Consider the following 11,851-nt stretch of genomic DNA (forward strand, 5'->3'; position numbering starts at 1 on the left):
GGGGAAAAGCATGAAAAGCTGTTTTCAGTGATGTTGATTTCTGTCATCTGTGTAATTTATGTAAAGATCTCAAGGCATTTTTACAGAGGTTATACTTATAATACCAATATAATATTTGTAATATAAAGGATGAGGATTGAACAAGTAATTGTCGTTTTCATCACATGCATTGTGGAGTAAGTGTTACTAACATGGAAATACAATTAATATAATGTTAAGAAATAAATTCAAACATTGTCCAAACACAGATTTTAATAAAAGCATTTCAGTGAAATTGCACAAGTAATGGATGAAACACTCCACACATGTATTTGTAGTATCTACTATATTACAACTAATACAAGTACTATTACCTAACTAGTATAAATTGACTTTGTCTTAAAAAAGGCATACTACCATTATGTAGAGTAGACAATTGTAATACTATAGCCTACTATGATGTCAAAAAAGAATGGTTCTTTGTTCACAAGAGAGCATAGATATTTAAGAAATCCCTCAAAAATAGATGCCTCATTGAACAATTTACACTGGGGGAGGAAGTATTTTTTATTAATTCTTTAAGACAATATTATTTTGGATAATCTCCAGGTGGTTATAAGAGGTAGATATGGAGTCATCCACAGTCAGGACATGCCAGTGTATAAAAAGGTCGGAGTAAGCTACCGAGGTATAAGTTACTTACAGTTACTTAGTCATCACAGGTTACAGTCATTTGTTCTTCCAGTCTTTCAGCTTGACCTGGAGGCACTCTTTGATTTTGCTAATGTCTTCCCCAGTTCCCTACCTCTCCTAAACATTCATGTCGTCCTGGACGGTATTCTGGGTATTAGCTGGGTACTGGATAGCTGCCTGCATCATGGACATCAGACATTACAAAAGATGGAAAAAAATAATTAAATACAATAATAATAATGATAATAAAATAAAATCAGAGGGGTCAAAGGTGTTGGGTTGAGGGGTGAAATACCCCTTTTGACCCTCCGTGGCGCCGGGCCTAATCATGGTAGTGATCTGGTCCACCTCTGCGTCTGCGGCAGATCGGTCAGCTGCCAAATTGACTTGATCCAGGGATGGAGGGCTCGTCTGAGGACGACCTAGAGAGGGACTGTTTGTAGTCCGTTATTATCCGTTTAACTTTCAAATCATTCCACCCATCTCTCACAAATCCCATGTACCCCTGGTAGGTTCTGTCACCCATCTCAATGAGCAGTTGCCCACACATCCAGGCGAAGTACTTGTACTGAGTGCAGCGGACGCCGTCGCTGGGGACGATACCGAGGTACGGACGGGACGTGTGGAACTTAGTGGCAGTTTTAAGTGCGGCCCACTCTTCTGGGTACATGCGCATGGCGAGATGCCAGGGGAAGTTCTGATGCTGAAACACGGCCCGGATGATAGCATCCAGACAGACAAGTTCAGAACCCGCTGCTATGGGCAGCTGTCTTCTCAGACGTCCAGCAGCCTGTGGTAAGAATCCAATCCATCTGCCAAGCATATCTTCTGCGTTTCCGTCCGCAATGTACCGTCCAAAGGTTTGCCATGTTAGAACGATGTCTTCAATACACAGCATCTCGACCAATGGCCCATGACTGGATCGCAGGTCCTCGATGATATGTGCGAGGCGCTGGCCAGACATCCGGCCGCGGGTAGCAAAGGCCAGGATGATCAGCAGCACCGGATACAGAGCCCTTTGGCCCTGATTGGCGTCAATCCCGTTCAAGAGCTCGCACAGGAACGCAACCTTCTGCACCAAAGTCGGATTCTCACGCCACGCACGAGCCGGAATGTCCCAGATCTCCCCGGTCCCTACATGGTCGGGGTTCCAGGCCGCATCCTCCCCTTGAAACGGGTGATCAACCTGGGCATTTGGATTTGCCCGGTTGTGGTCCATCAGCCGCGCTTGCTTGGCGCTCTGAAGCCCCAGGATTACCTCCATGAGCCACGGGAGCTCAGCGACGTTGGTCCCGTCACGCAAGAGGTCCTCCAGCGTTGCTCTGGCCTGGTTTACGTCCTGATTTTTTGCCGTGGGCCATTGTGGCACTGGCACAAGGCATTCAGCGATAACCTGCTGCGTCTGCACACTCGCTTGATTAGTGCGCAAAGCGCTGATCACCCCGGCGAGCCTCAGACCATCAACCTGGACTTGATTACCCCCCACAGGTGGTGGAAAGCATGGTGACAGTGGTGAGGCGAGGTTACCCCCCACTGCGGCTGCGGAGAAGGGCGCGATGTCACACGTACGCAAAATGCATTGCATAAGTGCGCAAGGCGCCACTCGTTGGACTCCCACGAATGAAGCCCCGAATATTTCCTCGTTGTCGCACGTTCCTCTGCGGAAAACAGCCACTGGTACGTCCGGGAAAGCATAATACCGGCCATAATGCGGCTCTCCAAATGCAAACACTCCATTCCGCAAAGCGGCATATTCTGCTCCGTTAGCCTGCATACAGGACCGTACGTGTTGCCGTACATACTCGCGCAGAGCCTCAATATCCCCATGAAGAAGAAGATCCTCTTCATCGATTACTGGACGACTGTACTGTTGTCTTGTTACCTTTCTATCCAGCTGGCTTGGACCCCCCTCAGCTCCGTCAGTAATGGATTGCATTTGTATAGCGCTTTTCTATGAACTACGAGTACGTGCCTACTCAAAGCGCTTACAGTTGTTGCGGTAACTTGCTGTATTATTAACTCACGAATAATATGAAAACAAGACGCTTCTCAAACAATGAAGTTTTTCTGCTCTGGGGGAGGAGGCAGTACGCAAGTACGCCGGAAGTGTGGAAGGCACGCTACGTCACGCTGCCACTCAAGTGATTACTGGCCAATCACAGCGCGTCTTTTCCGGGACTTGTTATCCCTTGAGCACATACGCTCCAGAGCCGGAAAGGGCGTCTACTTTTTATATTTCGATACACTGATATTGGTGACCTATCTAATTTCGCATGATACCCATACCATACCTAAAATTATTATTATTTTCTAACCTGCTCTGCTCAAACTGGTTCAGAATTTCACCACATCAGTGTACATCAGAATACACGACTGTGACTATACTCTAGCATTACAATCATCTTTCTCGAAAACGAAAACCACAAGATTCAATGGGTCACCTATGTCGGTGTAACGCATATCTCTGCCGTTATGCGTCTCTGTACCAGAAACTAGTAGTGACTGTGTGACATTCGCACAATTTCGCAGTGGTGCTGTTGTGGGATTTTAGCACCAGTCTGTAACAAATTATAATAATATTATTAATGCTTTCTCGGCGCTGGAATCGACTGTGTGTTCTCTGCTATAACTATAACAGAGGGCCTTTCCCTTTCTCAAAGGAATGGAGGAAGATATCTTCTGGACACAAACTTCGACATGCTGCTCAGCATCAGCACGTGAAGGCTGTTATTGTACCAACAACAATAACAACAGTGCGCAGCGTGCACTGTAGCAGCTCGTTATGGGACCATGACAGTGATCATACCACCGCCATGTACAACCACGAGTCTGTCCAGAGATATCTGCAACAGATCGTGGCAGAATATGGAGATGTCTCCAAGAGGTTGCAGCAGCAGCATGCCACGGAGACGGAGAGAAAGGACTTGAGTATGAGACACGTAGAGTTGTTGCCCATAGCCAATGTGTTTCAGAATATCCAGCATGCCTCCAAGGACCTTGATGAGCTGACGTCCCTCCTGCAAGGTGAGCAGGAATGATTGCATGCGGGAGCCGGACTAATATAACTATGCATTGCAATGAATAAAAGTTAAAGGGTTAGTTCAGACTTAATATAAATCTGTATGAAATACTTGCCATTATAGGTTGCAAAGGTGTTAATAATTGATTCCCTGAGAGGTGGGAGTTCTGGTCTTTTTTTTCTTCTTTTTTATTTTTTTTATTGAGGGTTTATTCAATAAACAAAAACAAGACACAACAACATATTACAAAGACAGACTTCATAGACAAACAATACAACAGTTCTAGTCTGGTTTCTGGTCATTTGGTGGGGGTCACTTCAATTAGCTCTGGTCCATAGCTCTAGTCTAAGGTATTAGAGCTATGGACCAGAGCTAGGGGTCACTGGGGGCCACGCATTAAAAATAAATGAATCCACAAAACTAGCTAATTTGTAATGTTGTCCTAACTACCATTATAAAGCTTTCGTTCAACTTCGACCCCTCTGTCACATGGAACTATTGTTTTGTGCTGCAAAACGAGACCAGAATTCCCACCACTCAGGCAATCAATTAATTAACACCTTTGCAACCACTATATTAATGGAAAGTATTTCCTACAGCTTTAAGCAAAAAAAATCTGAACTAACCCTTTAAGTTCAGGGGGAATTAATTGATTTATTGGATGGATGGATGGATGGATGAACCTGAACTCCAAATCAAAGTAATCCAAAAGTGTTAAGATTATATTACATTTTATGTTGTAACCCAGTATGGATTATATTGTAATTTAACAAACATTAACATCCAATTTGTATTTCTGAAAAAAAGTCAAAGTAATCTCGACCAAACCCCTCCTGTGTTAAGAATTCATTAGATACCAAATAAACTTAGCCAAGCTGCTATTTTGTTATTCCTCGACTCATCAGTCTCCCTAATCTATAGACATTTTTAAGACACCGCTTAAGACTCACCTTTTTACTCTTGCTTTTAGTTGAGTTTTAAAATATCTGTTCTAATCTTTGTACCACTGCCTTTGCCTGATTTGACACTGCGTTATTGTCCTATTGTTTTAACTGCATGCCTGTTTTGACCCATTCAGGCCTGACGTCAAAATTAAAAAGAAAAGTCTTCTAAAATCTAAATCATGACAATTTCCTGAAAGATTTTTAGGCACATTTTAAGATAAAAATAAAATAGCAGACCTACAAGTTCATAGCGCGGCACTCGGTGCCGCGCTATGAACTTGTAGAATGTAGATCTGCTATTTTTCAATAGCTAAATTATAACATAATGTATGTAACACCAAAAGGGGTTCACGCTCAAAATGGGTTAATGCCGTTTTGTTTTGCTTTTGTTTTTATTATCTTTTCTGCTCTGTAAAGCACTTTGAGCTGCATTTATGTATGAAAGGTGCTATATTATTATTATTATTATTATTATTATTATTATTATTAATTTCAACGTTGCCTTTATGTAACGTGATGGTAATCTCAAAACATTTTATATGTGATGAATGCCAATGAAACATTTTATATATGATGAATGCCAACGCAGGGAAGCTGGAAGTTCCTTCACTAAAACGCCGGGTCAACACGTCCCAGATTCTTCTCCCTTCTGGCCCCAAAACTATGGAATGCCACTTCCCATTACAATCAGAACCGCAGCCTCACTCCCAATCTTCCGCCGTAGTTCTGAAAACCCACCTCTTCAGACTCCCATCATGGCCCGTAGCACCTGCCCTAGCCCCGACGACCTTACAGGCATATGCAAAGCCTCAACCTATGTAACTTAGCTAGCGCTTTATGTAGATGGCATTCTATACAGAATTATAGCATTTTATGTAGACAGCACTATAATAGCATTTTATGTAGACATAGCACTTTATAGTATACATGTAAGTTTAATTATAGAGATATTCCACTGTTACGTTCTTAGCTTACACATGTTTCATGATAACTACTTTTTATGTATGTGATGTATTGTCACGTTTATTGTTCTTGCTTAATGTAAATCGCTCTGGATTAAGATTGAGCGTCTGCTAAATGCCTAAATTGTAAATTGAATGAAGGTACCGGAGAAGAGGACAAGCAAATGGAGCAGATGTTGAAAGAGGAAGAAGTCCAGATCTCCCAAAGACTCTTAGCGCTGAAAAAACATGTAAGACAGGCAGCCATCGCTTCCTGAGTGACTCGGCAAGCTGCACCACGACTGTTAATCAGCATTGATTTTGACAGCAAATTTAGATTTTAGTTTGATTCATAATAGACAGTCAATAGTTTTCATTTCGTTTTTGTCACATTTTAGTCACCTGGAATGTCTTAGTGTCTAGTTTTAGTCGACTAAACATCATAAGACTAAATCTACAGTTGATTTAGTCTACTCAAATATATTTTGGCAGGCCTTGAAGCCGTCGTAATGGCTGATTTTACTGAAAATAGCCGATCTGCGCGACGCGTTGTGAGCTTGTAGATCGGCTATTTTCAGCATGCATCCAAGTGTAAAATGACTTCTTTGTTGACACATTTCTTGATTTATTTAGTCTTAGTTTTAGTCAGCATAACTTGTCATAGTTTTAGTCGGCAAAATCAACACTGCTGTGAATACATGGCTGGATAATATTAACATGGCGTGTGTTTCTGTCCCCTAGTTGATCAGAACTCTGGTACCCAGCGACCTACTTGACTCCAGCAGTGTTCTTCTGGAGGTGGTTTCTGGACGTACAACAGGAGGCAAGTACTCACTGATTACTTGATTTACATCTAAAGGTGTTTATTTATATCCCATTTAGACCTGAGGCCGAATAAATAAATAAAGACTTCTAAATCATGACCGTTTTACGTTACTATGTCAGTGGTGCTCAACCTTTTTCATGTCAAGCACCCCCAGAAGTATCTGTATTTTGGCCAGGGACACCCCTGAAGCAAAGATTTGAGTTAAATACGTTTGCCCTGAAACAATATATTAAAAGATTTGCTTCACATTTTCACGATTTTTCAAAAATAGCGCTTGGTGGTGCTTGGTGAGCTTGTAGATCTGCTATTTGTCAATATCTAAAGTATAACATAATCCTAAAAACCCCAAAAAGTTTAACCCCAAATGTGTTAATGACCATGACCAGTGTGTCGTGTTTGCCCCAACAGAGATGCGCTTGCATTTGAAACCCCCGAGGCCAATCTGAGAATCCCATCGGCAAAAAACAGCGACCCCTGTTTTAGTTGACTTGAGTCAACAGTCTGTTTTGAGAGACTAAGTAGAGGCAGACAAGTAAATGGTCAATTCTAAATTGTGCATTGACAGTATATATATATATATATATATATATATATATATATATTGTATAGTGCCTTTATATCCAAAGTGCATTACAGTACACACCCATTCACTCACACACCGACATCGCCAGACTGGAGGAAACCATGCCAGGCACCAACCTGCTCATCTGGAGCAGTTAGGGGTTAAAGGGAAACTTCAGCCTTTTTGCAAATAAAATATATGTTAAATTACCTTTGATTTTAGAATATAAATTGGGGGGTCCCAGAGATAGAAATGCCTTGAAATGAAACGGGTTGAGAATCTCTGTTATAGAGCACCGAAGTCCTGACGTAACTCGCTCATCCCGACGATTCCCCTGGTTCGCGGAAGTGATTTCTCTATGGAGAATAACATGGGGTGATCTTAATATCGTCTACTATAAGCGTAGTGGTCCAAAAATAAACAAGCTGTCTCGGCGTTATTGTCGGGAAGGTGTCTCTGTATCGTTTGCAACAGTCAGTCACTCATATATGATACAGTCTGCTTCTAGCGAAAATCTAACTAATTCAGCAGCAGTAACATTAGCGTTTTCTCTCAGTCAGTTGATTCTTCATATCCATATGAGTGAAGCGGCCGGGGTGACATGTTTATTTTTCAAACACAGTTGTTATATGAGGCGATATCAAATCGCCTCAATGGGGATTTCAATGCAACTAAACAAATACATGAACCTGGGGACAGACGCCCTCTACTGAAAGTGACGTCAGACTTCGGTGCTCTATAGCCGTAAAATAATATTTCCCCTTTTCAAATGGGGGGGTCCGCGGACTAATTAGTGTCAATTTGGGGGTCCTTGGCATGAAAATGTTTGGGAACCACTGATGTTAATTCATGTTCTTCACCCCGATGTGTTGTGTGTTCAGGTGACATCTGCCAGCAGTTTACCAAGGAGATGTTTGACATGTACCAGGGTTATGCCAGCTACCAGAACTGGGACTTTGAAGTGTTCAATTACACACCTGCAGAGTGTGGTAAGGTCTGGTTCCGGGAGAAAGCTTTCTAGATGTGAGCAGAGTAATACCGTAGACGTAGAGAGTAAGACAGAGTTACGACATTGAGGGGGGCAGAAAACTTGAGCGCTCGAGCGCCGTTCATGCAGCCTGGAGAGACACAAGCTGGAGTTAGAAATACATCGTTTTCAATAAGAGATATTTTAGGCATGTGTGCAACATGCACACCTGTTTTAAAGTATTGTACAGTGACAACTAAAGTCTCTGTAATGTTTATGTTGTAAAGTTATGTTTACTAAAATAAACTATCTAAAATAGGCTATAGGGTTTTATGATCATTAAAGCTGGGCTGTACTGAGTCCAGTGCATTCAGCCAACTTCCGGTCCAGGACTTTGTCACTGTTCGCTATGCTCTTTGGCAATAGAAGTCTATTATATGTAGAAGAGCCGCCATTGGAATGAAGCCCCATGAAGTGAACGGAGTCGTAACTCTGTCTTACTCCATGGCTCTGAATGTGAGGAAGCCTCGCGAAGAAAACTCTATCCTGAGCACCTTCCAGTACCTCGAAAAAGTAAGTTGTGTACGAATCATGTGATTAATGTTGTGTAGGGATGGAGCTTCGAGACAAAATTAACCCATTCTGAACGGGAACCCCTTTTGGTGTGCTCGTAGCGCGCCACCGAGTGGCGCGCTACGAGCTTGTAGGTCTGCTATTTTTGAAAAATCGACTGACATAGAAAACATAGCTTCTTCAGAAAACTGTCAGGATGTGTAGAAGAACATTTTTAGAATCTGATCTCAGGTCAAAATGGGTTTCATGTTGTCCTTTTCTTTTGTCCCACTAGGGGGCTTGCACCACGCGGCCGTGCGCATAGCGGGGGACAACGTGTACGGGCGTCTGAAGCTGGAGGGGGGGACGCACCGGGTGCAGCGCATCCCAGAGGTGGGGCTGTCGTCCAGGATGCAGAGGATCCACACCGGGACCATGACCAGCATCGTTCTCCCTCAGCCCACGGAGGTGTGCACGGGGCAGGGCAGACAGGGGTTGTTTTTGGGGCAGAACATTCTATTTCAGTTCAGTCACAGTGTTTGGAATTCATCTTCATTTAGTTTTAGTCACATTTTAGTCACCTGGAATGTTTTTAGTGTCAGTCTAGTTTCAGTCGACTAAATATCATAAGATTTTAGTCGACTAAATCTACAGCTGATTTAGTTGACTAAAATGCATTTCGGTGGCGCCGTAATGACTGTTTTTACACCTGCTGAAAATAGACAATCTACAAGCTCACAAGCTGTGAGCTTGTAGATTTGCTATTTTCAGCATGCAAGCGATTGTCCACTAGTCCCTTCATTTTAGTCTAGTCTTAATTTTTTAGTTAGACAAAATCAACTCTGGTGCTAGGGGCGTGTTCTCTCCTCTGCGTCATCAGTGCCCATACCCGAGGTGGGGTTGGTGAAAGGGCCTTTCTGTGTGGAGTTTGCATGTTCTACCTGTGTCCCCCTAGGGTAGCTACCCTCACACAAAACATGCAGTAATCCTGGTCTCTAAAACTACCTCCCCCTGGCCAGCCAGGGCGCCTGATGGAGGGGAAAGGAACTGGTCGTAATTACGTGTTCCTGTCAGGTGAAAAGAAGCAGCGTGGACTCCTCATGCATAGAAGGAAGCATGGGGTCAGTCCGCTGCCTCCCCAGGCTGGCAGAGGAAGTGTAGCGCCCAGGATTACATTAGAGATAATTGATTAGAATTTTGGTGGAAAAAAAATGGGTTGCAAAATCGTGGGATAAATTAAAAAAACAACAACTCTGTCCTACAAATGAACTCCTGTGGACGACTTCATGTTTTTGTGTCCAGGAAAGTGAAACAATCCCCTCTGTGTTTTACCCATTCTGGGCAGGAACCCCTTTTGGTGTTTTTAAGCATTAAGTTATACTTTAGCTTTTGAAAAATAGCAGATCTACTAGCTCATAGCACGGCATTCTTTCAGAGCGAACATTTGTAACTCAAATCTTTGCTTCTGGGGGGGGGGGGTCCCTGGAACTACATATTCTCAGATTTGAGGTCGCTGGCCAAATACATATAATAGTGGGGCTCCTTGACATGAGATAGTTTGAAAAGCACTGACATAGAAACATAGGTTTTTCAGAAAACTGTCATGATGTAGATGACTTTTGTAGAATGGAGCTCAGGTGGAAATGGGATTCCGCTCTGTGTTTTGCAGATTGATGTCAGCATCAATCCCAAAGACCTGCGCGTCGACACGTTCAGGGCCCAGGGTGCCGGCGGGCAGAGTGTGAACACAACGGACAGCGCTGTACGCATCGTCCATCTTCCCACAGGTAAGAATGATGTATGACAACGCTCCGATTCAACGCAATCTTCTCTAACATAACTATAAAATTATTTATATTGTTTTTGTCATCTGTGCTTAAATTATTATTTTTGTGTCCCACTGTTTATATCATATGTCAAATATGCATGGTTGTTGTTTTTGTATGTCTGTACTAAATTATTAATGTTATTTTTTTATATTGTTTTAAAGGTATAATCAGTGATTTCACTCAAAAAACCTTAGGTTTCGTTTTTGGCTGTGGGACCCAGCCTTTCGTCCAATCAGGATAGAGAGTCAAAAACGAAACCTAAGGTTTTTTGACCCCCAGGGGTTAACTGGGGACAGGGAGGAACTCCTTATATGGCCAGCACACTCTATAGTAGGGAGGATTATCACAACAAAACAAAAAAATAAGTGATATTTGAATTAAGTGAAATCACTGAATATACCTTTAATGATAACGATAACTGTGGGGGGAGGGATGGGGTGAGGGAGAAAATTAAAAACAAATGGTATGTTCAAACTGAATGAACTAAATAGTTGAAACCTACTACCAATAAACATATATATTTTAAAAAAAAAGAATGAATTTGAAACAGGTCGGTTTTCTCCGTACATGTGGTATATGTCACTGCGGTGGCGAGCCACCTTCATTTGCATATACGCATAGTTTCATTAAATAGATATTTCACTGTTAGGATATTTTTTATGTATTTGTTTTATTACTATGTGGTGTTCTTGCTTACTGTAAAATGCTCTGGATTAAGCCATTTTGGGCGTGAACCCCTGTTGGTGTTTTAAGCATTATGTTATAATTTAGCTATTGAAAAATAGCAGATCTACAAGCTCATAGCGCACGGAGCTTGTAGGTCTGCTATTTTTGAAAAGTCGTGAAAATGTGGCACAAATATTTTTAACTAAAATATTGGACCTGGAACGACATATTTGGAGATGGAGGTCCGTGGCTCAATAGAGATAAATCTGGGGGTCCTTGACATGAAAAAGGTTGAGCACCACTAACATAGAAACATGGGTTTTTCAGAATTATTTTAGGATTTAGAAGCCTTTTCTTTTTGAATCGACCTCAGTCCAGAATGGGTTAAGAGCATCTGCTACATGCCTAAATTGTAAATTTGAATTTGTATTTCAATCTCCATTTTTAATTAATTATGGAAGACGTTTGAGCATCAGTGCCTGATTCTGATACTTAATACAGTACATCTGTATTTGTGTGTGTATTGACCCATTTAGACCTGAGATTCTACAAAATGTCTAAATCCTGACAGTTTTCTGAAAAACGTATCAGTGGTGCACTGACTGGTGCTTTCATGTCAAGGACACAAAGAAATTGTCTGTATTTGGCCGCGGACCCCCATCTGAAAATATGTTGTTCCAACCAGGGACCCTCCCAGAAACAAAGATTCGAGTTAAAGCGGTCGAAAGAATATGTATTCAAAGATTTGAATACGCCACATTTTCAGGATTAAAAAAATAATAATCAACCGCTATGAGGTGAAACGGATGTGTCCTCGGAGTCTAAACGGGTTAACCCATTTTGGGCGTGAACCCCTTCTGGTGTTAGCATTA

General features: G+C 42.2%; 2 protein-coding genes across 2 annotated transcripts in view; both read left to right on the forward strand.

Annotated features, from left to right (window-relative positions):
- The window catches only part of wbp4 (WW domain binding protein 4), a 186,153-nt gene that overhangs the window by 16,404 nt on the left and 157,898 nt on the right, over window positions 1–11,851 (forward strand). The gene's annotated exons all lie outside the window — the stretch shown is intronic.
- mtrf1 (mitochondrial translational release factor 1) overlaps window positions 539–11,851 on the forward strand; it is a 13,890-nt gene continuing 2,577 nt past the window's right edge. Inside the window, exons 1-7 of the mRNA XM_083758562.1 lie at window positions 539–2,349; window positions 3,333–3,696; window positions 5,740–5,828; window positions 6,319–6,400; window positions 7,847–7,954; window positions 8,780–8,952; window positions 10,154–10,271. Coding sequence (XP_083614688.1) covers window positions 2,293–2,349; window positions 3,333–3,696; window positions 5,740–5,828; window positions 6,319–6,400; window positions 7,847–7,954; window positions 8,780–8,952; window positions 10,154–10,271 — 991 coding nt within the window. The 5' untranslated portion in view covers window positions 539–2,292. The remainder of the gene's footprint in view (window positions 2,350–3,332; window positions 3,697–5,739; window positions 5,829–6,318; window positions 6,401–7,846; window positions 7,955–8,779; window positions 8,953–10,153; window positions 10,272–11,851) is intronic.

Source organism: Protomyctophum parallelum (assembly GCF_964188405.1).
Source record: "Protomyctophum parallelum genome assembly, chromosome: 23".
Lineage (NCBI taxonomy): Eukaryota > Metazoa > Chordata > Actinopteri > Myctophiformes > Myctophidae > Protomyctophum > Protomyctophum parallelum.